We start from the raw sequence: 27,909 nt of genomic DNA, 5'->3' as shown, positions 1-27,909 counted from the left end.
CTCGCCGTCAGGCAGCAGCGCGGGCAGCCCCTCCCGCCGGAAGCGAGCCGGGCCTCGCGCGTGCGGCAGCCGGAAGTGGCGGGTGCTGACGTGTCGCGCGGCGCCGGGAGGAAGGGAGCCGGGCCGGGCTGTGCGGCCGCGATGGAGGCGCTTTATCACCAGACCAACAAGTGAGGGAGGGGCTGGGCCGGCGCGAGGCCCCGTGGCGGGCGGGGGCGGTTCCGCGGCGGGTGAGGGGAAGCCCGGGGCCGGGCTGAGGCGCCTGTGGGGCCGGAGCCCCAGTCCAGTCTCCGGAGCCGCGTTCAGAGCCCGAGCCCGCCCCGGCCGTGCCCGGTGTGCGGGAATCCCTGCCCCCACCTCCGGCGGGCAGCCACCTCTGGCGCGGAGCGTGTCGCGGCTCAGCCCCGGCCCGCTGCGAGGATGTGAGCTCCCGCGGGGTGGGAGGGGAAGCAGGCGAAGGAGACTTGCCCAGGCGGGAAGTGGGTGGGTGCCCATCAATATTAAAAAAAGAACAGGAGCACTGGTGGCACCTTGGAGACTAACACATTTATTTGAGCATCAGCTGTAGCCCACGAAAGCTTATGCTCAAATAAATGTGTTAGTCTCTAAGGTACCACAAGTCCTCCTGTTCTTTTTGCGGATACAGACTAACACGGCTGCTGCTCTGAAACCCATCAATATTAAGGACATGGAAAGTGCCCTGGGCTCTCTAGTGTCCGGAACCTCATTTTTTACTTTTTCTCCAGAATTTCTATCTCCTGATTTGCAGCAAGGGACAAAATGAAGTTGTGCAGGAAGCGTTAAAAGGATGTTAGGCTAGTTATTTTAGAGTGAATACATTGCCCACCACAGCACTTCCAGGATGCAGCATTTCAGCTGACGTGTTCTAGTGGTTGGTGTTTATGGCATAAGTGGTATCAGCACAATGACTCTGGAACGCTAATAAATGGTGTCCTGTGAATAAGTGCCAACAAACGAATAGCTTGTCTTGGAATTGGCATAACTAAGAAAGTTTAGGAGGAAGAGGACAACAGAGGAATTACCTGAAGTCTATGTAGTCTGGTATTCTGTCTCCCAACAGAGACCAGCACCAGATGTTTCAGAGGAAGGTGCAAGAAACCTTGTAGTGGGCAGATGTGAGCTAATTTGCTGCCCATGGTATTGCGTTAGTGTTTTTAGTATCTATACATAATAATTTAACCGTAGTGTCAAAATTTAAATAGTAGTTTTACAGTAGTGTTGTCTTTCTCTTTGTAAAATACATGGCTTTCTTGTTCCATTATTATATTCCTTTTGGAAATGGGAGCAAGGGTAGATAAGAAAGATTGGTTTTAATCTTGTGTATCCTCTTTCCCTTATCAACCAGCATCCATGTCCTTGAAATACACAGGACTTGCTGATATTTATGTAGCACTTTTAAGGAAGGAACAGTATCTATTTAGCTGTTTAAAAACAACAAGGAGTCTGGTGGCACCTTAAAGACTAACAGATTTATTTGGGCATAAGCTTTCGTGGGTAAAAACCTCACATTTTCAGATGGGTAGAGTGAAAGTTACAGATGCAGGCATTATATACTAATACATAGAGAGCAGGGATTTACTTCGTAAGTGGAGAACCAGTGTTGACAGGGCCAATTCAATCAGGGTGGATGTAGTCCACTCCCAATAATAGATGAGGAGGTGTCAATTCCAGGAGAGGAAAAGCTGCTTCTGTAATGAGCCAGCCACTCCCAGTCCCTATTCAAGCCCAGATTAATGGTGTTAAATTTGCAAATGAATTTTAGTTCTGCTGTTTCTCTTTGAAGTCTGTTTCTGAAGTTTTTTTGTTTAATTTGATAGTGACTTTTAAATCTGTAATAGAAGAGGAGATTGAAGTGTTCACTTACTGGTTTTTGTTTGTTACCATTCCTGATGTCCGATTTGTGTCCATTTATTCTTTTGCGGAGGGACTGTACATGGCAGAGGGGCATTGCTGGCACATGATGGCATATATAACATTAGTAGATGTGCAGGTGAATGAGCCCTTGATGGTGTGGCTGATGTGGTTGGGTCCTCTGATGGTGTCGCCAGAGTAGATATGGGGACAGAGTAGGCAACGAGGTTTGCTACAGGGATTGAAACACCCAGGAACCAATCCCTAGCAGAAAGGAACCCCCTTCCCAACTGGGGCCTCTGGATGATACCATAATGTGTAGAGTATATGTGTATCTGTCTCAAGATTTTAGTGTTGGAAAGCCCTAGTGGATACAACACAAAACAGAGTGGAGTTATTACTAAAGCAGTTTACAGAAACCAGGTGGATGTTCAGAAGTATTTTGGAGGAGAGATAAGTTTGGTGAATATAAATTGGCAGGAATGCGGATAAAAATTGGTTATTTTTATTAATCAAAAATTGGGTTTTTTTATATATATATATATATATATAATAAAAATAATTTAAGACTGGTCTTACAGGTTTAGAACAGTTGTCCGTCTAGACCAGTATCCTGTCTTCTGACAGTGGCTGGTGCTAATTAATTCAGAGGGAATAAACAGAACAGGGTAATTATCAAGAGATCCAGCCCATTGTCCAGTCCCAACTTTTGGCAGTCAGAGGTTTAGGGATATACAGAACATTGTTTGCATCACTGGCCATCTTGCCTAATAGCCATCGATGGACTTATCCTCCATGAATGTATCTAATTCTTTTTTTTTACCCAATTATACTTTTGGCCTTCACAACATCCCCGACAGCAAGTTCCCCAGGTTGACTGTGCATTGTGTGAAGAAGTACTTCCTTATATTTGTTTTAAACCTGCTGGCTATTAATTTCATTGGATGACCACTGGTTCTTGTGTTATGTGAAAGGATAAATAACACTTCCTTGTTCACTTTGTCCACACCACTCATGATTTTATAGACCTCTGTCATATCCCCTCTTAGTTGTCTCTTTTCTAAACTGAACAGTCCCAGTCTTTTTAATCTGTCCTCATATGGAATCTGTTCTATATCCCTAATCAATTTTGTTGTCCTTCTTTGTACTTTTTCCCATTCTAATATATCTGTTTTTAGATGGAGTGACCAGACCTGCATGTAGTATTCCAGGTGTGGGCATAGTGACATTATGATATATTCCCTCTCCTCATGGCTCATAATACGCTCTTAGCTTTTTTGACTGCCGCTGCACGTTGAGCAGATGCTTTCAGGAAACTATCCACAATGATGCCAAGATCTTTCTTGAGTGTAATCAGCTAATTTAGACACATCGTTTTGTATGTATAGTTGGGATTATGTTTTCCAGTGTGCGTTAATAGTAACGCACATTTATCAACGCTGAATTTCATCTGTCATTTTGTTGCCCAGTCGCCCAGTTTTGTGCGACCCCTTTGTAACTCTTTGCAGTCAGCTTTGGACTCAATGCAAAATTATTCAAGATAGTTATCTGCAAATTTTGCAAAATTTCAAATTAAATTTGAAATAAACTTATGACAACCTATGTTAAGGCCTAAATTTACTATACTCTATTAAAATAAAATCATATATGAAGTAATATGTTTGCTGGTGAAGTTTTAAAGAAAGTGAAACAACTGAACTGCAGAGTTTGTGCTAAAGAGGCTTTTGACACCCAGTTGCCTCTTCTGCAGATGCAGAGAGAGGATTCTTCATTTCACTTTCTTCAGTTCATTTCAATGACTAGTTTATTCAGAATTGAGAAACCATTTGGGAGATGAAAAAAGCAGGAAAGCTAGTTTTTCTTTTCCAATCTATTAATAAAATGAGGTGAGAAGGGGGTGAGGTCTGCTTCTAAAATCTTGAAGCACATGGTAGTCAGAAGCAATCAGTTCAGGTCACTAACTACTGATAATACTTTCTTTGTTTAATAAGGCATTGGTTTTAAATGCAAAACATGTTATGATAAACTTACTTTTTTATGCATTCAGCACATTTAAGGTAGTTTTATTTAACTAATAAAAACAATTATTAGGCCCTTTAGAACAAGGTGTTTTTAAGGAGAGACTTGAAGAAACTCTGATGTTGTGTGGCGTCTTAACTGCCTAAACCAGTTACTATGTCCAGTATCCCTTAGGCAAAATGTTCATATATTCTGAGGCCAGAAGGTGACAGTGTGATCATTTAGTTTCACCTGTATGGCACAGGCTGTAGAGCTTCTCCAAAATAATTCCTGATTGAGCTGTAGCATATATTTTAGGGAAATATCCAATCTGTATTTTAAAATAGCCAATGCTGGAGAATCCATCACAATTCTAGGTAAATTATTCCAATGGTTAATTACCCTCATTGTTAATTACGCCTTATTTCCAATCTGAATTTGGCTAGCTTCAACTTCAAGCCATTGGATTGTGTTATACCTTTCTTTGCTAGATTGAAGAGACCGTTATGAAAGTTTTGTTCCACATGTGGGTCCTTATACATTGTGATCAAGTCATCCCTTAACCTTCTGTTTTTTAAACTAAATAGATAGGGGCTGAATCACTATAAGGCCTGCTTTCTAATTCTTTAATCATTCTCGTGGCTCTTCTCTGAACCCTCTCCATTGGATTGTGAATACCAGAACTGTAAACAGTATTCCAGTAGCAGTTGCACCTATGCAATACAGAGGTAGTGTAATCTCCCTACTCCATTTTACTGCTAATAAATGTCTAATCTGTCTATCTCTGGAGGCTAAACTACTAAAAGACACACTGACCTTTGGCATCATATTATATGTTCTTCCATATGCCTGAAATAGCTGATCTGTGATGCTCCTAACTGGTTCCATAAGCAAGCTAGGACTTTGGACACAGTTACTCTGAGCAACATTGGAACTTAGGGATGTAAAATAGTAAACGATTAACTGGTAAGCATTAGTTTTACCGGTTAACCCAGCCTAACCGTTAACCCCCAGCCCGTGGAACTCAATATTCCAGATAATCTCCTCTTCCCCTAGCTCCAGAGTGTTCCCATGAAATCAACAGCTGAACGAGGACTAAATCTACCAATTCAATTCTCCGATTGTTTAAGAACACTTTTCAATGTCCAGAAAGCTACAATCCACAATCAAGGAAGAAGGTCTTATTGGTTAAAAAAAGACCTGGTTTCGAGAGGAAGTGAAGGAAGCAATGAAAAGAATACATAACAAATGGAAGATCGGGAATGTTGATAGTAACAAATATAAATCAGGATTGGATGATTGTCTAAAACATCTCCTCTAGGAACTATTTTGAGGCTGTTCTCTGACCTGTGTTATACAGGAGGTCAGATGGTCACAATGGGACACTTCCTTAGATTCATAGATTCCAAGGCTGGAGGGGACCATTGCGATCATCTGGTCTGACCTCCTGTATAACACAGGCCAGAAAACATCCAATCTTGATTTGAAAATTTGTTTTCCTCTTGGTGGATACAATCTGGGCTCCATTATGTATGTTTTTCCCAGCGGTGCTGAAGGGCAGAGCAGCAATTCTGTCCTTTGACAGCTAGAGCTTCCTTGTCTTGTTTTTGCCCTTTGTGATCCTCTGGCCTAACATTCTGAGTCTTTCCAAAACAGGTCTTGCTGTTGGCAAAACTAGTGGTTCCCACCATACCACTCACATTGTTTGTTTTGGATGTGGTTCTTGACACATACAAGGTAACTGTATTGGCTCATTTTATGGAATGTATAAAGTGAGTGGAATCTGAATGCGGTCTCGTGTTACTCTGTTACAGGGATCAGCAACCTTTGGCACGTGGCCCGACAGGGTAAGCCCCCTGGCGGGCCGGGCCGGTTTGTTTACCTGCTGCATCTGCAGGTTTGGCCCATCGCAGCTCCCACTGGCCGTGGTTTGCCGTCCCAGGCCAATGGGGGCTGCGGAAAGCGGCGGCCAGCACATTCCTCGGCCCACGCTGCTTCCCGCAGCCCCCATTGGCCTGGAGCGGTGAACCGCATCCAGTGGGAGCTGTGATTGGCTGAACCTGCGGACGCGGCAGATAAACAAACCGACCCTGCCCACCATGGGGCTTACCCTGGTGGGCCGCGTGCCAAAGGTTGCCAATCCCTGCTCTATTAACTTTGAGAAAATGTTTGGAAAAACCTTTGTCAGTTCAATTGGATTTTTACTCTGGTCTTTACACCTTAAAAACTGCAGTGACAGGTACATATTGAGAGGGAACTTTGGCTTCTGGACACTTAAGGTCTTCTTTGTGCCCTCACACTCTTAGGAAATGCTGTATGGTGTTTGCATTAGAATATGGAAAACTAGTTCCTTTTCTGAATGGTTACTAGTTTTGAATGTTACATTACACTATATGTTTAGTATTTCAAGTCTGCCACTTGTTTGTACTGAGGAAAAAAAAATCTTTCCTGATTCAGTAGCTGTTGATTGACTCTAATTCCCATTTCTTCCCTCTCTTCCTTTGATAGGCAAGTCCATGAGGTTCAATCTTACATGGGGCATCTGGAGACCTCTGACAAGCAGTCAGTGCACTGTAAGTTAACAACTAAATACGGCATCGCAACTGTTGGTGTAGTCTAATGCTCTTGGGTTGGGTTTCCTATTAGCATTTAAACTCAGATGCTTTAAGAGTCCATTAGCTGTTCTTAGTGAAAGGAGTTCAGTCTTTGCAGTCTGGGAATGAAGCAATGGTCCACATCACAAAACTAAAATCTAATTACCCAGTTCAGTTTTATGTTGGATTTAAATAAGGCCAGGACTTTCCAAAGGGTAGGTCAGAAAAAGACACGAACACTAGTATTTTTTCAGTTAAGTTATCCTGCATACAGCAGCTTTCCCACTACCAAAATCCTCATAAGGGAGAGTTGATGTTTGGTATGGTTGTCCAGATCTGACGCTGCAAAAATCTGGATCAGAGGATGCCAGATATTTGTGTGAATGGGATTGCGTCAAGTTTCAAATTGTTTACATTTCATATTGGATTGTTAATCCCTTGTAATAGCTTTTTAAAATAGTAAGATCTGACACAGGCTGATAGATGTATGTAATTTTGCTTTTCTGAAATAGAACATAAGAATTGCCAAAGTGGATCAGACCCATCGTTCATCTAGTTCAGGGGTGGGGAACCTTTTTTTCTGTCAGGGGCCATTGACCCACAGAATAAATCAGTCACAGGCCACACACAGCCCCACAGGGGGGTGTGGAGGCTCAGGGCTTACCTTAGGCCCAGGGTGGGGCCAGAAATGAGGGGTTCAGAGTGCAGGAACAGGCTCTGGGCTGGGGCAGGGAGTTGAGGTGTGGGAGGGGGTGAGGGATCAGGCTGGGGGTGCGGGCTCTGGGGTGGGGCTGAGGATGAGGAGTTTGGGGTGCAGGAGGGAGCTCCGGGCTGGGGCTAAGGGATTTGAAGTGTGGGAGGAGCTCAGGGCTGGGGCAGAGGGTTGGGGTGTGGGTGGGGATCTGGGGTCTGGTAGGGAGTTAGGGTGAAGAAGGGGGGGTTCCAGGTCAGGGTGTGGGCTCTGGGAGGGAGTTAGGGTGCGGGAGAGGGGTTTCAAACCTGGGGCAGGGGGTTGGAGTACGGGGGGGTGCAGGCTCTGGGAGGGAGTTTGGGTGTGGGAGGGGGCTTAAGGCTGGGGTGCGAGTGGGAGGTCTGGGAGGGAGTTAGGGTGCAGGAGGGGGTTCTGACCTGGGGGAGGGGGTTCAGGATGCGAGGTCCAGCCGGGCTGCACTTACCTGAGGCAGTTCCCGGGCGGCGGCGCAGCGGGGATAAGGCAGGCTCCCTGTCAGCTTTCCTCTGGCTGCTAGTTTAAACCTCAGTCAACACCTTTTTTATTTTATGTGCCACCGTCTGCTTCCATTTTGATTAAAGGAGGGGCCCCATTCCAAAATGTATAATCTCTTCCTTTCCCCAGAAGCACCCTCTGCCTAGGAAATTGAAACCCCTTTTCTCTACACCATCGTCTCAATCACGCATTGAGATCTGATATTCCCTTTGCCCAGCTGAACCCGCATGTGAAATTGGAAGCATTTCAGATAGATCTATCACAGAAGCCCTGGACCTAAGCCTTCTCCCTAGTAGTCTCAATTTAAGGAATTAATTCAGGGAAGGCCTATGACCTGTGTTATACAAGAGGTCAGGCTAGATGATCCCATATGTCCCATCTGGCCTTAGAAACTGTAAACTTAGATGCCAAAAACCTCTTCTCTTACATCTTGATGATGGAGGTGAATTTCCTGACTATTACACTGGTGTTACAGATTTCAGAAATAAATGTATAGAGTTGATTTCTGCCTCTGCAGGTGAGCGTGCACAAACATACAAACTTGTACTTGAGAACTTGTTCTCAGGAGAAATTACACAAATTCAGGTCCTGTTTGCTTTTCAGAATTTAATCTGTTCCAAGTTTGTGGAGGAGAGGAAAAATCCAGGGTTTGTTGCTATTTTTTTAAATGATAGTAGTATCATCATTAAGCCAGTAATTATATAATTAAATTAGGTTGATGTGGGGCCAGGATTTTTCTATTTGTAAAACAATAAATACACTGCTCCATAAATCCAATGAAGCATACAGCACACATTCTTATGAACTTGAGGAATTCTGGTCTTTTGGCTGAAGAGCAGGTCTGGAAGCTGAGAGATCTGGGTCTTATTCTCTGTTCTCTCTGTATACTCTTAGGCAGATCTCCCTCTGAGCCTCCATTTCTGCTTTTGTAAAATGAGATATTAGGTTAATTAACCTAATATCTTCCAGGAATGGTCTGAGTCTTTGAGATCCTTGGGTGGGAAGTGCCACAGAAGTGCACATTTTATTGAACAATTGACACAGGGTTCACTGAGCCAAACATGCAGGTTCATTTTCTTTGACTTAGTGTGCTCTGTCTGTTTAATTTCAGATGTTTTGAGGCTGTAGTATACAATGGACCAGATTTGTAAAGGTATCTAGATGTCTAACTCTCATTGTTTTCAATGGGTTAGGGAGTTAGGCACCTAAATATCTTTCAAAATCTGGACTAATGTGTCTCCAGTTCCTTCAGACAGTGCATTGTATATTTAGTCTCTTCCAAGAACTTGTTTCCTCTTTTTTTCTTACAGTGGTAGAAAATGAGATTCAGGCAAGAATAGACAGGATATTCAGCAACCTGGAACGCCTGGAGATTCTGTCCAGCAAAGAACCTGCCAACAAACGGCAGAATGCCAAACTGTAAGTGCGCACTTTCCTTTGCCTTCCATAGCACCTTTCAACAGAGGATCTCAACTTTGCAATATTGAGCCTCCTTATCTCTGTCTTATCGTTATAGTACCCATTATGCCTCTGGCGTTTAGGGCGCAACGAAGCTCGCCCACTCCTGTCTGTTTCAATGGTTCACCAGCTGTGCCCCAGGTTTTTCAGCTCAGCTTCTACAGCTCTTGACCATGTTGTTTTTAGGCGGCCTCATTTTCGCTTGCCTTCAGGTGTCCATCTGATTGCTGTTCTGGTGATGGAATCAGTTTCCATCCAAAGCACATGGCTAATTCATCTCCAATGCCTTCTGGTAACGATGATGCTCATATCTACTTGACTGCACTGTGTGAATGGTCTTGGTTTGAGATTGTTCTGAGCCAAAAGATGCGGAGGATTTTTCTGAGGCAGGTTGTATGGAATGAAGACAGTTTGGACATGTCATATTTTGTCATTCCCCAATATTCTGCACTATAAAGTAGTGTTGAAAGTACTCGGTTCTGATAAATCTTGAGTCTGGTTTTGGTGTTGTATTTTGATCATTCCCAGACTGCATTTAAGCTCCTAAAGATGTTCCTGGCTTTATTGATTCTGTTTCTGATGTCCTGGCTTGTTCCATCATCCTGGCTGCGGCTGCTGCCCAAGTCTGTGAACGTTTCTACGTTGGTGAGAACGTGATCCTCTATCTGGACTGGCGATGGTGAGGCTCGGTTGATTTTCAGTCCGATTTGCTGGCTGAATGTGTTGTCGGGTTGTTGTTTTTCTTTTATATGATGTTGGGTATGTGATAAGCTTTTGACAGAATTCACAGGACTAGCCTATAGTGCATTCTGCAGGCATATGGAATCCCTCTCTGTATAATCAACATCATCAAAAGCTTCTATTCCAACTTTACATGCAGTGGAGATCACAGTTTTGAAATCAAAACAGGAGTACATCAGGGTGTGTCATGTCTGCAATCCTCTTCAACATTGCCATCAACTGGATAATGTGGTGTACAACAGAAGATATGCCAAGAGGCATCAGATGGACACCCTTCTCATCCCTTGAAGAACGGGATTTCGCAGATGATCTCTATCCTATAGATGGTGGAAATTAGGTATAGAGGTGAACCGACTTGCCCAAGGCCATACACCAAGTTGGTATCAAAGACAGCAATAGAACCTAGGACTCCTGTCTCTGTTCTGTTCTGTACTCCACAATCCTGTCATGCTTAAAAAGATCTGTGTTCTTCCATGAGAGATTTAAATGACCTTCGTGGGGTTGGGGAAGAGAATGACTTAACGCTTCGAATTCATATTACTTTATTGCCCAGTTTTCAAACTTAGGCACCAAAATTGTTGGTCATATTGGCATTTAGGTCCCAAACACTTGTTTTAGACACCATAATGCGAATTATGTGCTAGTTTGGCTGGCTGCCTCATTGTAGGCAGACCAATTTGAAAAGTGTGCTATCCATACGTCTTAAAATTTAGGTGAGTTTATAAATGGTGAGGAACACTTTGGGGTCCTGCCTTTAGGTCAGTGCTGATATGAAAGAGAGACTTTTTTCCCCACTTAAATCTTTCTCCTCACTCCCTAAGAGTCATGCAACAAATGGTCTTAAGGGAGGCACCTTCTTCAGAATGCTGTCCAAATGGTATGTTTCAAAACAGGCTGGTTGTTAACCTTCCTCTTACTGTTACCCTGAGATCAGTATTTTTCTGAGATATAACCTAAATGTGGAAGACTTCTGTAAGAAATTCTCCTCCAATTCAAAGGCCTCTGTTCTTACCCAGTTGATTTGGTGGCTTTGCTATGATTTGTGGTCTCTCAAGTTTTTAATTTGAAAGAGTTACTCTTGTTCTTAATTTTTCTGCTCGTATAATGGTAATGAGAAGCATATTTCATGTCTGATTCTAGTCAGAAAATTTATGTTCTATAAACCTTGCCTCACACTTCACTCCAGTGCTGCTCTTCAACCGGTAGGGAACTTTGAAAATCCTAGCCTTAGGGAGAGGGCTTTAATAAAAGTTAGGCATTTTCAGAACCCTGTTCCATTTCACTAATTGTGAAATCATAGAATCATAGACTATCAGGGTTGGAAGGGACCTCAGGAGGTATCTAGTCCAACCCCCTGCTCAAAGCAGGACCAATCCCCAACTAAATCATCCCAGCCAGGGCTTTGTCAAGCCTGACCTTAAAAACCTCTAAGGAAGGAGATTCCACCACCTCCCTAGGTAACGCATTCCAGTGCTTCACCACCTTCCTAGTGAAAAAGTTTTTCCTAATATCCAACCTAAACCTCCCCCACTGCAACTTGAGACCGTTACTCCTTGTTCTGTCATCAGGTATCACTGAGAACAGTCTAGATCCATCCTCTTTGGAACCCCCTTTCAGGTAGTTCAAAGCAGCTATCAAATCCCCCCTCATTCTTCTCTTCTGCAGACTAAACAATCCCAGTTCCCTCAGCGTCTCTTCATAAGTCATGTGCTCCAGCCCCCTAATCATTTTTGTTGCCCTCTGCTGGACTCTTTCCAATTTTTCCACATCCTTCTTGTAGTGTGGGGCCCAAAACTGGACACCGTACTCCAGATGAGGCCTCACCAATGTCGAATAAAGGGGAATGATCACATCCCTCAATCTGCTGGCAATGCCCCTACTTATACAGCCCAAAATGCCATTAGCCTTCTTGGCTACAAGAGCACACCGTTGACTCATATCCAGCTTCTCGTCCACTGTAACCCCTAGGTCCCTTTCTCCCGAATTGCTTCCTAGCCATTCGGTCCGTAGTCTGTAACCGTGCATGGGATTCTTCCGTCCTAAGTGCAGGACTCTGCACTTGTCCTTGTTGAACCTCATCAGGTTTCTTTTGGCCCAATCCTCTAATGTGTCTAGGTTCCTCTGTATCCTATCCCTACCCTCCAGTGTATCTACCACTCCTCCCAGTTTAGTATCATCTGCAAACTTGCTGAGAGTGCAGTCCACGCCATCCTCCAGATCATTAATGAAGATATTGAACAAAACCAGTCCCAGGACCGACCCTTGGGGCACTCCACTTGAAACCGGCTGCCAACTAGACATGGAGCCATTGATCACTACCCGTTGAACCCGACGATCTAGCCAGCTTTCTATCCACCTTATAGTCCAATGATGCATCTGGAGTCATGGGCCGAGAAGTAAACAAGAAAAACTGTTCAATTCCTACCTTCTAATTTCAGATAGATTTTTGGTTTTAAATGCTAGTCTGAAGGCAGTCTAGTCAGGGAGCATGCCTGAGACAGTTCAGGGGTCTACTTCTGATTTTGCCACTGACCATGTCTAAATCACTTCTCTGTTTTGCTGCACAACTGAGGATCAGTCCAACAGTCATCAGCACTTGTCAAGTATCAGGGGGTAGCCGTGTTAGTCTGTATCTACAAAAACAACAAGGAGTCTGGTGGCACCTTAAAGACTAACAGATTTATTTGGGCATAAGCTTTCGTGGGTAAAAACCTCACTTCTTCGGATGCACTTGTCAGTGCTCTTGTGAGAATTACGTCACTATGATCTCGGGCACAAACTATAACATAGTCGAGGAGATGCCAGTGCTTTGACGGTGGGTGTCTCCAAGATGTTTTGAACTTTTCCTTTTGTCGGAAGAGAGTGTTCGTAATAAGTAGTTCAGGTTCAGCACGCTTGGTCAGGAGCAGAATTCCATTTGAATTGCTTTTGCCAACTCCTTCTTTCCCGATTGTTCCCTTCCACAGGTCTGAGTCTCGTCCCACACGTGCATTGAAATCTCCCAGAAGGATGATCTTGTCTTCTGTAGGGGTCTCCAATAAAATGGTTTCCAACTGAGAATAAAAATCTTCCTTTACATTCTCAGCAGCATCCAGTGTTGGTGCATAGGCACTCACAATAGTTGCCTGTTGATTTTTGGTGAATCTCAATCTGAGTGTCATAAACCGCTCATTGATGCCAACTGGTACCTCGGAGAGGCACCTTACGAGCTTGTTCTTTATAGCGAAGCCCACTCCATGCAATCGGGGTTCATCTATAGATTTTTCCCTTCCAGAAATAGGTGTATTCTCCTTTCTCCTCCCTCACCTGTCCTTCATCAGCTCTTCTAGTTTCGGACAAAGCAGCAATATCAATGTTAAACCGACTCAATTCACGAGCAATAATGGCTGTACGTTGCTCTGGTCGGTTGCTGTTTGAGTTGTCCATCAGGGTACATACGTTCCAAGTTTCAAAGTTGAAAAGTTTCTTACATTTTCGACTGCTGAGGTGGTGATGCTGCTGGATGCAACTATCCAGCGAGGAAAAACAGAGGCAAGGCTATTTTTAGGGTACCTTTTCTAACCCCTTCCCATGTAGGGTGAGCAGGGTGGATCCTAAAAAGGACTGCTCAGTCATGGGTGCAGCTGCCGAGATGCTCGACCCGCCTCAATCCTCGAGCAAGACGACTGTATCACACACCCACTGCGTGTGTGTCGGTCTGTAACTAGGAACTTCCAGATTTCACTGTCCTGTTCCCGTCACCACTCGCCAATTGCCCTCGGACTTTTGACATGTGCAATGTTATTTTTTTCCAAAAACTGGAAGATGCCTGTGTGGGACTTCTTTTAAAGTGGGGAGACTGGTGCACAACAGTCACCACACTACCCTTGACAGATAGAGGTCTTGAAACCAATGGCAGGGGCACCATGACGATTGGAGATCCTCTATTTGCTGCAGCCTTCATTCACCTTCACAGCCGTTGTAACATTACACAAGTTTCACCTCCATTGTGCAGTTATCCTCCGTCTGCTCTGCTGTTAGGGACTTCTTGGATCACACTTTGTCTGGAACCTCGCCCTTGACTGTTCTGCCATGGGTGACCCTAAGGGAGTACATGACTCCAGGCAACAACCCTCTCAGGGTCATTGAGACACGCAAGCCTCTCCACCACTATAAGGTGGTGATCCATGGAGACGGAACAACTCAAGAACAAATGGTGGACTGAGAAAGCGCAAGAACTCCAACATCTCGCAGACATCCACAATACATCTGGTTTCTTTAGTGCCACCAAGGCTGTTTATGGGCCAATTTGCCATGGTATGAATCCTCTTTGCTCTAAGGATGGAACTACACTGCTGAAGGACAACGAAGCCATCAATTCTCGCTGGAAAGAACATTTTGAAGATCTCCTTAACCGTAATTCTAAGGTTGCAGATGAAGTCCTTGAGCAAATCCCTCAACGACCAGCTAGGGATGAGCTCGGAGACCCTCCTAATTTGTATGAGGTACACAGTGCCACCAAGCAGACAAAGAACAATAAGGCAGCAGGTCTAGATGGGATCCCCACTGAAATCTTTAAAGACAGTGGACCAGAGCTAATTCGGCAGCTTTACCTGCTTATCCTTAAAATCTGGATAAAGGAGGAGATACCCAGTGAAATGAGGGATGCCCTGATTGTCACCCTCTTCAAGAAAGGGGATAAAGTGGATTGTGGAAATTATCGTGGTATCTCCCTCCTAGCAATTGGAGGGAGAGTTCTGGCACGGATCCTTGCAACTTGCCTTCTGCCCCATCAGAAGAAATTTTACTGGAGTGACACCATGTCGTGGAACTGTGGATATGATTTTCACAGCACGGCAGCTGCAAGAAAAGTGTTGGGAGCAAAACCAGCCACTATACATGGCTTTTATTGATCTAACTCAGGGGTAGGCAACTTATGGCATGCGTGCTGAAAACGGCACGCGAGCTGATTTTCAATGGTACTCTCACTGCCTGGGTCCTGGCCACCGGTCCGAGGGGCTCTGCATTTTAATTTAATTTTAAATGAAGCTTGTTAAACATTTTAAAAACCCTTATTTACTTTACATACAACAATAGTTTAGTTATATATTATAGACTTATAGAGACCTTCTAAAAACATTAAAATGTATTACTGGCACGCGAAACCTTAAATTAGAGTGAATAAATGAAGATTCGGGGCACCACTTCTGAAAGGTTGCGACCCCTAATCTAACTAAAGCCTTTGATTCAGTGAATTGCCGTGTCCTCTAGACTGTACTCTCTACGATTGGATGTTCTGATAAATACATCCATGTCCTAAAATTGCTTCACAACATGAAAGTGACTGTTCTGAGCAGCACTGGCTCTCAGAGTGAACCTTTCAAAGTACAAACAGGGCTGTATCATCGCTCCAACCATGTTTGCGGTTTTTATTGCCGTCATTCTTTACCTAGTTGCTGGGAAGTTTACAGCTGGCATTGAAATCATTTACGGAATGGACGGAAAGCTGTTCAGTCTTAGCAGGCTAAAAGCCAAGAGTAAGATCTCCACAACATCTACTGTGGAACTTCAGTATGCTGATGACAACGCAATCTTTGCCCACTCTGAGAAAGATCTTCAAACTATCTTGAATGTGTTTGCCGATGCTTAGGCATGTCTTGGTCTCACTCTTAATATCAAGAAGACTAAAGTGCTCTATCAGCCCTCTCCAAATGAGGTATTACATGCCCCATCTATCAAAATCAATGGAGTGGCACTGGAGAATGTCAATCATTACCTTGGAAGTCATCTTTCATCCAAGGCAGATATTGATGCAGAAATTCATCATCGCCTGAGCTATACCAGTGTAGTTTTTTCTTGTTTACCGCCCAGGGTTTTTGAAGATCACGACATTTGAACAAACACCAAGCTTCTTATTTATCAAGCCGTTATTCTCCCAACACTGTTGTATGGGTCCGAAACTTGGACAACCTATAGACACCACTTGAAAGTCCTTGAGAGGCACCATCAACGCTGCCTTCGTAAGATTCTGAAGATCAAATGGTGCGCCTGTCTTCCCAAGATTAGTGTCCTGGAAGAGGCAAAGACCACCAGTATCGAGGCAGTGATCATCCGTCAGCAATTCCGCTGGACTGGTCACGTTGTCCGGATGCCAGATCATCGCCTCCCAAAACAGGTCCTGTTCTGTCAGCTGAAAGAAGGGTACCGTAACGTGGGTGGACAACAGAAGCGTTATAAGGACTTAGAAAGGGATAGATGATGATATCATATTGTCTGTATATAAATCCATGATATGCCCACATCTTGAATACTGCATGCAGATGTGGTTGCCCCATCTCAAAAAAGATATATTGGAATTGGAAAAGGTTCAGAAAAGAGCAACAAAAATTATTAGGGGTATGGAACAGTTTCCGTATGAGGAGAGATTAATAGGACTGGGACTTTTCAGCTTGGAAAAGAGACAACTAAGGGGGGATAGGATAGAGGTCTATAAACTCATGACTGGTGTGGAGAAATTAAATAAGGAAGTGTTATTTACTCCTTCTCCTAACACAAGAATTAGGGGTCACCAAATGAAATTAATAGGCAGCAGGTTTAAAACAAACAAAAGGAAGTATTTCTTCACACAATGCACAGTCAACCTGTGGAACTCTTTGCCAGAGGATGTTGTGAAGGCCAAGACTATAACAGGGTTCAAAAAAGAACTAGATAAATTCATGGAGCACAGGTCCATCGATGGCTATTAGTCAGGGTGGGCAGGGATGGTGTCCCTAGCCTCTGTTTGCCAGAAGCTGGGAATGGGTGATGGGTGATGGATCACTTGATCAGAAGACAGGATACTGGGCTAAATTTGGTGTGACCCAGTATGGCCGTTCTTATGGGTGTCAGTAGCAGGGCAAGGGGTGGTCTTGCTAGTGAGATTGTCAGCAGTTAGATGGGAGATGAGTGCGGTCTATAGTTTTAATGAAAGGCAAGTGAAAGTATCGTGTTAGATGGCGTCATGCGCATAAAAATGAAGAGATTGTAAAAGGGTTGGAAGTATAAAATTTAGCAGTGTGTAGAGCAGGTGTAGGCAGCTCCTGTTTAATACAGTGCAAAGGCAGCGTGCAAGTATGTGTTATGAGCATATTGAAGCATTGCTCAAAGAGGGCAGAGTGTAGGTTGTGTGGGTGTGTAATTTAAGCAGACTGTATTTCTTGGTTTTCCCATGTTTGCTGAATTTGATATTCTGGAAGGGCATGAGACACCTCTGGGTAACTTTTACTCTGCATTAACAATGTTTTTTGTCAGTGAATTTTCCTTGGGGTTATTGTCTTCCTCTCACTGATTCTTTCCAGCCGAGTTGACCAGCTGAAATATGATGTCCAGCACCTGCAGTCAGCACTGAGGAACTTCCAGCATCGCCGTTACAATCGGGAGCAGCAGGAGAAACAGCGAGAGGAGCTCCTGGCACGCACTTTCACTGCTAATGTAAATATCCCTTGCTCTAGAACCGGGGGCAGCCAAACATTAAGCCTCCTTTATATCAAGGTTTGGGGAGGAGATGGAGTGGAGGATATAGGATTAGATCATAAAGCAGGCATGGGCAAACTATGGTCCGAGGGCCGTTTTAATCCGGCCCTCGATCTCCCGCTGGGGAGCGGGGTATGGGGCTTGCCCCGTTCCAGCCGAGGTGCAGGGTCGGGGGCCGTTCCATGCAGCTCCCAGAAGCAGCGGCATGGCCCCCCTCTGGCTCCTACACGTAGGGGCAGCCAGGGGGCTCTGCTCTGCATGCTGCCCCCACCCCAAGTGTCGCCCTTGCAGCTCCCATTGCCTGGGAACCGCAGCAAATGGGAGCTGCAGGGATGGTGCCTGCGGATGGGGCAGCGTGCAGAGCCATCTGGCTGGGCTTCCACGTAGGAGCTGGAGAAGGGACATGCCGCTGCTTCCGGGAGCTGCTTGAGGTAAGCGCCACCCGGAGCCTGCCCCCCCCCGAGCCTTTCCCCGTGCCCCAGTCCTCTGCTCCAGCTCTGATCCCCCTCCCGCCCTCCAAACCCCTCGATCCCAGCCCGGAGCACCCTCCTGCACCCCAAATCCCTCAGCCCCCAGCCCCACCCCAGAGCCCGCACCCCCAGCCAGAGCCCTCACACACACACACACCCCTGCACTGCACTCCCCAGCCCAGAGCCCCCTCTGCACCCTGAACTCCTCATTTCTGAACCCATCCCGGAGCCCACACCCCCAACCGGAGCCTGCACCCCCTCCCGCACCCTAACCCCAATTTTGTGAGCATTCGTGGCCCGCCATACAATTTTTATTCCCAGATGTGGCCCTTGAGCCAAAAAGTTTGCCCACCCCTGCCATAAAGTGTCTGCTGTGAGATGACACAAATGTTTGTGAAGGTAGAAAATGAAAACACTGGGTTTGGATGTAGGGCAATATTTTAAAAGCAAAGCCAAAAGTGTTAAATGGCAAGCACAAAAGAGAGAGAGAATTTCTCTAGAAAGAAGCTCCCCTGTTGTGCTTTTTGTAGTGGGGATTCATAGATCACTGTGATCTAACCTGGCCTCTTGCATAACATGAGCCAGAGAACTTTCCCCAAATAATTCCTGTTTGAACTAGAGCAAATCATCTAGAAAATCATCCAATCCTCATTGAACAGTTTCCAGTGATGGAGAACCCACCGTAAACCTTGGTAAATTGTTCCCTCCCTGTTAAAAATGTACAGGTTATTTCCAGTTCAGGAATATGAGAGTTTACGTAAGCACTCCACAATAGCCACCCAGACAGGCTTTGAAATGTCCTTTAAGAACAGCATTTGAGCCGCAGTATACTTGGAAAGTGGTATCATTTAACAGCATTTTACTCACCTCAGTGCCAGGGACTGCCAGTTATTTCTCATCTGTCTGGGGTAAGATTGTGCAGTTGGAAGAGCCTTTCTGTGTAGTTTTAGTGCAGAAGCTTTTCTGATTCAAACAAGAATTAGGTAGAAACAGGCTTAAGTTTGACTCTGGGGTCCCGTACCTCTCTCTGCCGTAAGCATAACTTTCTTGCAAGATGGCAGCTGCCCTTTAGAGTCTCAAATGCTGCTTTAAAGGTTAAATACAGTTTAGTTCTTAGCTGCTACATGGTGAGAATCTACCACCATGTGAACACACAGAGAAATTCTGCTCTGAGCAACATAGTTAGATCAAGTTTCCAGTTTTCTGCTGCTTCTAGCCCAGGGCCAGTAACTTTTTTCAGACAAATAAAATACCGTTGATTTTCTTGTCCTCATTCACTATTGTAAAGGGAGGTCAAGCAAAATAGGCCTGAGCCGTTAAATTTTCATGACAGTTGTGCCAAGGCCAATGTAAATGCACCTCTCGAGGATTTAGCTTTTTGATTGGCCTCCCCAAAGTTATAGATGGTTGTCCCATTGAAGAATGCCAACCTGTAATGTAGTCTGTTTTTAAAAGTTACAGTTTTGGGTGCTATGACTTCCATTGAGTTCCCCTGCAAATTCTTGTATCGTTACAATTGTATTTTCCTAACATTGGTTTTTCTCTCCCTGGTTTTGTGAAAAATCTGCAGACGAGGAAACTGACAAAGAGTATCTGTACAAAGGGCTGTCAGATGCAAAATGTAAACTGGAATATGGAGAGATTATTTTCCTCTAAACTTTTTCAGTTACATGTTCAGTGAGACTTCTAACAACAAATTTTAAAAAACCAAATTCAAGGTGTCACCTTTTAAAGCTTTGGCCTGTCCCTTTAATTCACAAATAGATAAAATTCTTACTTCAGCTGATGCCACAGCACTTACCCTTTGGGACTCTAAAGTCCCTGAACATTTGATAGCTTATGATCTACGTAATTCTGCATTTTTCTGTTACCCATAGAATCTTATGCAGTTGTGTTATGCAAAAATGTGTGAGATAAGTATATAACCAAACTGAATCAAGCTCTTTAGGATGGAAAATGGGACTCTTGAAAACTATAATATTGTTTGATTCCCAGATATTTAAATTTCATCTTTATGTTAAAGCTTCTACTGCACCATCCTGTAGAAGTAACGTGATTTTATATCAAAGGGGTAGCCGTGTTAGTCTGGATCTGTAAAAGCAGCAAAAAGTCCTGTGGCACCTTATAGACTAACAGACGTATCGGAGCATGAGCTTTCTTGAGTGAATACCCACTTCGTCGGATGCATGTAGTGGAAATTTCCAGAGGTAGGTATAAATATGCAAGCAAGAGTGAGTCAGGCTATCTCAGGATTAAACAAAGACTGTGAATGGCTAGCCAACTACAAAAGCAGTTTCTCCTCCCTTGGTGTTCACACCTCAACTGCTAGAAGAGGGCCTCATCCCTCCTGATTGAACTAACCTCGTTATCTCTAGCCTGACTCACTCTTGCTTGCATATTTATACCTGCCTCTGGAAATTTCCACTACATGCATCCAACAAAGTGGGTATTGACCCATGAAAGCTCATGCTCCGATACGTCTGTTAGTCTATAAGGTGCCACAGGACTCTTTGCTGCTTTTACATGATTTTATAGTATTAGCATTATGCTGTTGTCCTAATGAAAGAAGAAAAAATTAGGCTTATGCTCTCTTCTTGGTGACTTGCGATGTATAAAGGTGGCCTGAAAAATTTCTTGCATTGGAAATTGAAGTCATTTCGCTCTGAAGTGTAATGGACTCATGGGATAATGACAATCCATGAGACTGATCACTGAGCGATTTGCAGTTGGACTCTTTCTTCAAAGCCATGAACACTTCATTGAAGTCCAGTGTCTAATAAAACCTTGGTATAAGGGATGCCTTTGCTAGTCAACGGCCCTGCTCTTCAAATATTTTGAACTCCCTCTCCATTGACTGAAGGGAACCTCAGCTGAAATTAAACCCCCTTTTTCTGGTGGTGGTGGTTGTTTTATTTAATAGCCAGAAGAAAGGTGTGGTCAGATGATAAACATGTTTAAAGCACCCTCAGTGTATCACTTTGATAATCATCAGAATCCGCTCTGGACAAGTGCGATGCCACAAGCCTACACAGTAGAATCATATGGCATTCTCAGGGGTCCATGTTATGTAATTCTCACATGTTACACTTCCCATTAGAGTAAAAAGGGGTGATGCTGTTGCCATTCAGAGTACAAGGAAACAGATGGAACAGTCTTCCCATTCCCACTTTTTACTGTGCCACAAGGGATACTGTTTATAAAAGAGGATGGGAGTGCATGATCTCTATCATGGCTCACTCCTATTGCCTGGCTTGATTTTAATCTGCCCTATGTCCAGAGAAGATAGGATTCATAGATTTTTTTTTTATTTTTTTTTAATATATTTTTTAAGGGTCAGAAGGAACCGTTGTGATCACCTACTCTGACCTTTCCCACAACAGGCCCTAGAATTTCACCAAGTTATTCTTGTGTCAAGCCCAGAACTTTCTGGTTGGATGTTTCTTGCTAAAAGAGATGTTCTAGCTCAGACTTAATGGATGAGTCCTAGAGCAGTGTGTTCCAGTGGTTCATTATCGTTGCTGTTAAAAATTTGTGCCTTTGTTCTAGACCCGGGTAGACAAACCTTTTGGCCCAAGGGCCACATCTGGGTACAGAAATTGTATGGTGGACCATGAATGCTCATGAAATTGGGGTTGGGGTGTGGGAGGGGGTGAGGGCTCTGGCTGGGGGTGTAGGCTCTGGGGTGGGGCTGGGGATGAGGGGTTTGGGGTGTGTAGGAGGGTGCTCTGGGCTGGGACAGTGGGGTTCGGAGGGTGGGAGGGGGATCAGGCCTGGGGTAAGGGGGTGGGGCACAAGGGGTGGCTCAGGGGTGCAGGCTCTGGGCGGTGCTTACCTCAAGCAGCTCCTGGAAGCAGCAGCATGTTCCCCCTCCAGCTCCTATGCGGAGGTGTGGCCAGGCAGCTTTGCTATGCACTGCCATGTCTACAGGCGCCTCCCTCGCAGCTCCCATTGGCTGTGGTTCCCAGCCAATGGGAGCTGCGGGGGCGGTGCTTGGGGCAGGGACAGTGTGTGGAGTTGCTCTGAGCAGTCCCTGACCCTGCTCCCCGGCTGAAGCGTTGGAGCGGGGCAAGCCCCAGACTCCGCTCTCCAGCAGGAGCTCGAGGGCCAGATTAAGATGGCTGGTGGGCCAGATGCGGCCTGCGGGCCATAGTTTGCCCACCCCTGTTCTAGACTGAATGTCAGCTTCAGTTTTCAGCCATTACATCTTATGTCTTTAAAAAAAACAAAGAGCCCTCTGCTATCAGAAATCTTCCCCACGTGGATACTTACAGACCATGATCAAATGACTCCCTTGTAAATCCCCTTTCTGCTCTTAGTGGTAAATTCAGTGCTCCTTATTGTAGTGCCCTACTCTACGTGGCCTTAAAGTGGAGGTTTCAAAAGCACCCAACTTTAGCCTGATTCTGCTCCCTTTTGGTCAGAGAGCAGAGTTCTGATCTCTGATCTCTTTGGACAACCCTTCCCTCAAGCACTGTCAGCTTAGGCTCATCTGAACCAATTTCTTAGTGTTGATGCCATCATATTTGTATAGTTCATTCTCTTCAAAACAAAATAACTTCCCCCAAGATTTCCCCCCCACATCCTGCTCATTTTTTTCTGTCCATTCTGGATCAATCAGTCGCCTTGGGGGAGGGGGAGCGTGACTCAGCAAGCTGGAGAGGTAACCAAGAAACTGCATTTCCCCACAGGACTCTGACACCACCATACCGATCGACGAAACATTACAGTTTAATGAATCCCTCCAGAATGCCCATCGTGGCATGGATGATCTTATTGGCAGTGGGACCAGCATCCTGTATGGGCTGAGGGACCAGAGAATGACTCTAAAGGTGGGGCATCCCTTTTACCAAAAAGACCCCAGGTTTCTTCATTTATGGTGACCAGGCCTAATAGACACCCCTTGGTTTGTTTAAACCCAGCACTTGAGGTTCAGAGTGCCGGGCAACAACAGTCCTGCACTTCAACTGACCTGTAAGTTCAAATCCTTGAAATTTGTTTTAGGCAGCAACAGACAATAACTTGAAACAACTTTTTGAGATAGGATGCGACACTAGGAATCAGGCCCCTGGGTGCTACTCTGAAGCTGTGCTGTTGACTAACTATGGGGCGTTGATCAAGTCACTTGCTCTTTCTATCTTGTCTACCCATCTGTAAAATGGGGGAAATAATGCATACCTTATAGATGGATTCTGAGACTAAGGCCTTGTCTACACCAGAAAAGTTTTGCTGGTATAGCTACAGCAGTAAACCCTTCTAGTATAGATGCAGCGTATTTGCCCGTGTAGCTTTTATACCAGTTCCGTGAGAGACATAAGCTATACCGGCAAAAGCACTTTAATGCCAATATAAGTGCGTCTACATTATAACTTATTCTGGCATAGCTATGTTTGGTGGTTTAATGTCCCCCATCTCCCCAATGAACATAGCTATGCCGGTATATGTTTTAAGTATAGACCAGGCCTTAATGTCTGGAAAGATCTTTCAGCTACTTATATTAAGGTTGCTGTAATGTAATTGTCTTTTTTTTTTTTTTTGAGATATCTGATAAAGACGCTGTCTCAAAGAGCCAGCACATGTAAACATGTATCCCTGTCTGAATTTCTGTATTGAAAGGAGCCGTATCTCTTGATGTCCCTTGATCAGTAGGGCATTTTGCCCTTATTTTAAAGATTGTTTCAGGCTCTGTTCAAATGTGACAGTCAGCAGCTCAAAGATACAGAATTAACTCTTTCATGGGACATGAGAGAGAATGTGTTACCTAGGGAGGTGGTGGAGTCTCCTTCCTTAGAGGTTTTTAAGGTCAGGCTTGACAGAACCCTGGCTGGGATGATTTAGTTGGGAATTGGTCCTGCTTTGAGCAGGAGGTTGGACTAGATACCTCCTGAGGTCCCTTCCAACCCTGAGATTCTATGATTCTGTGAATGACCAGAGGAACCTGGGCCGGTGCAGAGCGGGGGCACTCAAATGTCTCATTTGAATCCAGAAGGCATCAGCATGGTATTTCTGGGTTAACATTTTAAGCTTTTACACGTACAAACTTGTTATATTGTGACAGCTTTCAAAAGTCCCAGCTAAATGTGGGGAGAATTGCTTAATTGCCTTCTTAAATGTTTTGACATTGCTTCCTTTGGGGGGACTGTGTGCCTCCGGCTGTCTATTGAATTACCATTCACCTCTACATCACTGAGTCACATCCAGCCCAGGTCAGTAAGAACCTACAATTGTTACTATCTGATGCTCATGGTCTATCTGATTTCCAGGAAACAGTGTTCACATCACCAAAAACACCATCAGACTTTGTCATGAATTGGCCCTCTTGCTGGCATTCTGCTCAGATAAACCAAGAACTAGAGTGACCAGACAGCAAGTGTGAAAAATCGGGACGGGGGTGGGGGGTAATAGGAGCCTATATAAGAAAAAAAAACCCAAAATCGGGACTGTCCCTATAAAATCAGGACATCTGGTCACTCTACCAAGAACTGAATGAGCCACGGTGATATAGCTCTTCTCACCCTGAGAAACATGCTCTCTCCAGGACTGAGGCATATTGACACAGAGACATGTTCGGAAAGCTCACATTGCTGCTAGCTATACTAGGCTTTTTCTCTGGCAGACCAGAGGACTCAAAGGGTGTTGGTACTACACTTTTTTATGAGGCTTGAATTCTTGCACTCACAATTGTAAATAAGACTGGTTTCGTGGCCAAACCTTGAAAGTTCCCATGCTGGCTTTGAAGGAGTCTAGCCATAATGTGCTTACCAGCTGAGGAAGTGCCACATCTCAAATTTGCAAAGGGTGAAAGTGCTTGGGAGCAGTTTACAGTAACTCCTCACTTAACGTTGTAGTTCTGTTCCTGAAAAATGCGACTTTAAGCGAAACGATGTTAAGCAAATCCCATTTCCCCATAAGAATTAATGTAAATGAGGGGGTTAGGTTCCAGGGAAATTTTTTTTCACCAGACAAAAGACTGTATTATATATATGTAGGGGGGGGATAGCTCCGTGGTTTGAGCATTGGCCTGCTAAACCCAGGATTGTGAGTTCAATCCTTGAGGGGGCCACTTAGGGATCTGGGGCAAAAATCAGTACTTGGTCCTGCTAGTGAAGGCAGGGGGCTGGATTCAATGACCTTTCAAGGTCCCTTCCAGTTCTAGGAGATAGGATATCTCCATTAATTTATTTTATTTTATTTATACACACACACACACACAGAGTATAATTTTAAACAAACAATTTAATACTGGTACACAGTGATGATGATTGTGAAGCTTGGTTGAGGTGGAGGAGTCAGAGGGTGGGATATTTCCCTTACTGCTAAATGATGAACTAGCAATTGGCTGAGCCCTCAAGGGTTAACTCTCACTCTGCAAGGCAGCAGGAATGGAGGGAGATATGCACATTTCCCTTAAGTACACTGCCTTGTTAATTAGATCAGCTTTCCGAGACAGCAGCTGTTGCAAGCTCCCTCCATCCTGAGCCCTGCTCTATGGAAGATGGGGTAAGCGGGGTGCAGGAGCAGGGGGGAGGGGGACACCCTGACATTAGCCTCCCTCTTCCTTCCCTCCCCCCCTCCCCCCCGGCACAGCAAGCAGGAGTCTCGGGGAGCAGCTGCAAGGCAGAGGGCAGGAGCAGCACATGGCAGTGGGGGAGGGACACAGCTGAACTGCAGGCAGCTGCTGCACAGGGAACTTAGGGGAGCGGGGAACTGATAGGGGGCTGCCGGTCCACCCTGGTTCCAACCACCCACCAGCTAGCTGCAACGGGCTGCTCTTCCTTCAAGCAGTAGACAAAGCAGGCGGCTGTCCAACGACATTAGAAGGGAGCATTGCACAACTTTAAACGAGCATGTTCCCTGATTGATCAGCAATGAAACAACGTTAACCGGGACAACTTTAAGTGAGGAGTTACTGTACATAAATATCTGGTGTCTTTTGTTTTGGTCTCAGCCCTTTTCCTGTCTGTGCTGCGGATGGCAGGAAGTGGGTTGGACTCATGAATAGGAGTGGCCCTGGGAACATGGTAGTCTCAGCTAGCCTACCTACAGCCTTTTCTGGCCGGTCTAACAAGAACGACCACCAATGGGCTCACTTTTTCCAAGCAAGGCAAAACTATGTACGTCTCTGGGTTCTGCTGCTTCTGTTTTTTCTGATGCAGCAAGGATTCTTTGAAAGAGGCTGAAGTGTTCTAGGCTGCTGCAGAGGCAGACGGAAGGTTGAATTTGAAAGTGAAGTGTTCCCAAATTGTAATGAGTCTCATGAGGTGGGGAGGGGGAATCATACTGGTCTCATCAGCTGGGGAGAAGAAACTAATTTCAACAAACTGGGCAAATACCAGTGCTGCTGTGTACACAAGTGATAACGTTGGTATCTGTTGCAATATGCAGTTCTGTTTATTACACAGATGGTGGGGAGTAGTAACGGTGGCCGGTTCAAACCTGGCTGGATTGGTTACTATCAGATGGCTGTTTCAGTCTGTCCAGTTCAAATCCAAAGCTGCTATCACCATTGTCAGTAATTGTCACCCTTTATTCCCTTTACACTTCCTCACCCTTCAGTCCCACAGAGCATACTGCCATCATGCAATGGTGACGATCCCCAGTGGGCCAGTTACTACTCCCCCCTGGTTCCAGGGCTCTCCAAGAGTTTAAATTGGTGGCTCTTTCATGTAGCTGTGAGTATGGGGGTGTGGCTGGTGCAGTTCAGATACCCCCACACCTGCCCCTTTAGAATCATAGACGATATGGGTTGGAAGAGACCTCAGGAGGTCATCTAGTCCAACCCCCTTTAGCAGCAAGAGGGAGTCCATGGGACATGCCAGGCATGGTGCAGCAGGTTGCAGGCCCTCTTCTGTCTCCTCCCGATCCTCTTATTGAGATTCTGGGTGCATTTCTCACACACCTTTTCATTTTTACACACCTTGTCAATGGCCCCACAAGTCTTGAGACCTTGTCAGCCTCCTGGCGTTGGCCATCCATCAGTCTAGGAGGAAGGAGCTGGATGAGGGAGGCATGTCTGACTGTAAAATCTTGCATGTATTTGTTAGATCGCGTATCTGGGTCACCACCCAGAAGTTCTCTGACATGGTTCCCTTAACATCTTTTTGGAGCAGCAGACACTGTCTGAGGTCCTCAGTGTGGTGTCCCCTTCTGGATCCTTCATTCTAGACTTTTGATCTCACTCCTGTTCTTGATTTTTGTGTATGTTCTATCTCAGTTGATTCCCAAGTGTCCTGTTCCCTCTTGAGAGGTGAGAACTGTTGGTCCGTGGGGAGCTCCATCTCCTATGTGGAGATCAATTAGGCCGGCACCTGTCTCCAGAGCTAAAACATCCTTAACATGATATGAGAAGTGCTGGGACACAAAGCTAATGGTTGTTTTTTTTTTACTCCTTGTCACTCTCAGGGCACTCACAAAAAAATCCTAGATGTTGCCAACATGCTGGGCTTATCGAACACAGTGATGCGACTGATTGAGAAGCGGGCTTTCCAGGACAAATACTTCATGATCGGCGGAATGCTCTTGAGCTGCGTGATCATGTTCCTTGTGGTGCAGTACCTGACGTGAGCTGTAACTCGAACCAGAGGAGAGAACCGGTTGGATGAAGACAGACTGCCCTCCCCAAATGTACTGCCTAGTTCATTGTGACCTTTGGGTTAGTCCTGCTCTGTAAACTGCAGCGTGCGCCAAGTGACACTCAGATGTATGGGCCATGCAGAGGGGAGCAAATGTGGCCGAGGATGCCATAATTGAAAATAGGAGCCCAGCCTTTAATGTGGTTAGCCCGTTGCCTGTATACTGCAGACTCGTTACACAGGAGCCAGGCGCAATGAATATTTCTGATCAGCTCTACTACTAGGAATGGTTGTGATAACCTCGGTTTTTTTATTGGGTGGGGGGAGTGGAGAGGGGATGGAGGAGATAAGAACTGTAAAGAAAAATGTGATGTGCCTTCCCTGTGCTGGAGGTCTCTCTGTGTTATTTTCCACATGCAGAAGCCTTGTGAGGAAAGTAATAAACCCTACAGGGACTTGCCCTGCAGAGCATACACGCATGGAGAGGGGTG

General features: G+C 45.2%; 2 protein-coding genes across 8 annotated transcripts in view; one reads left to right on the top strand and one right to left on the bottom strand.

The window, feature by feature from the left end:
* LOC135977338 (rho GTPase-activating protein gacV-like) overlaps nucleotides 1-27,909 on the bottom strand; it is a 954,030-nt gene that overhangs the window by 769,376 nt on the left and 156,745 nt on the right. The gene's annotated exons all lie outside the window — the stretch shown is intronic.
* Nucleotides 14-27,897, top strand: GOSR2 (golgi SNAP receptor complex member 2). 6 transcript variants are annotated; one of them, XM_065577745.1, is made up of 7 exons: nucleotides 97-170; nucleotides 5,527-5,607; nucleotides 6,379-6,443; nucleotides 9,000-9,108; nucleotides 17,205-17,337; nucleotides 22,538-22,678; nucleotides 27,249-27,897. In XM_065577745.1, exons 2-7 carry the CDS (start codon nucleotides 5,585-5,587, stop codon nucleotides 27,408-27,410), a joined length of 633 nt encoding a protein of 210 aa, XP_065433817.1. In that variant the 5' UTR covers nucleotides 97-170; nucleotides 5,527-5,584; the 3' UTR covers nucleotides 27,411-27,897. The 6 variants fall into 6 exon arrangements, with proteins under 6 accessions (XP_005311787.1, XP_023968107.1, XP_065433819.1 ...); XM_005311730.5 differs by lacking the exon at nucleotides 5,527-5,607 and having other exon boundaries at nucleotides 14-170; XM_065577747.1 differs by lacking the exon at nucleotides 22,538-22,678 and having other exon boundaries at nucleotides 88-170.

The sequence above is a fragment of the Chrysemys picta genome, chromosome 24 (genome assembly GCF_011386835.1).
Source record: "Chrysemys picta bellii isolate R12L10 chromosome 24, ASM1138683v2, whole genome shotgun sequence".
NCBI classification, from domain to species: domain Eukaryota; kingdom Metazoa; phylum Chordata; order Testudines; family Emydidae; genus Chrysemys; species Chrysemys picta.
The sequence above is the reverse complement of the archived record's forward strand: the minus strand, read 5'-3'. Positions and strand labels throughout refer to the sequence as shown.

Bases quoted from the DNA above. Each gene is read 5' to 3' on its own strand.
- GOSR2 (XM_005311730.5), top strand. From the start codon at position 142: ATGGAGGCGCTTTATCACCAGACCAACAA. The intron at 9,109-17,204 runs GTAAGTGCGCAC...GATTCTTTCCAG, and splicing joins AAACGGCAGAATGCCAAACT to CCGAGTTGACCAGCTGAAAT. The intron at 17,338-22,537 runs GTAAATATCCCT...ATTTCCCCACAG, and splicing joins CACGCACTTTCACTGCTAAT to GACTCTGACACCACCATACC.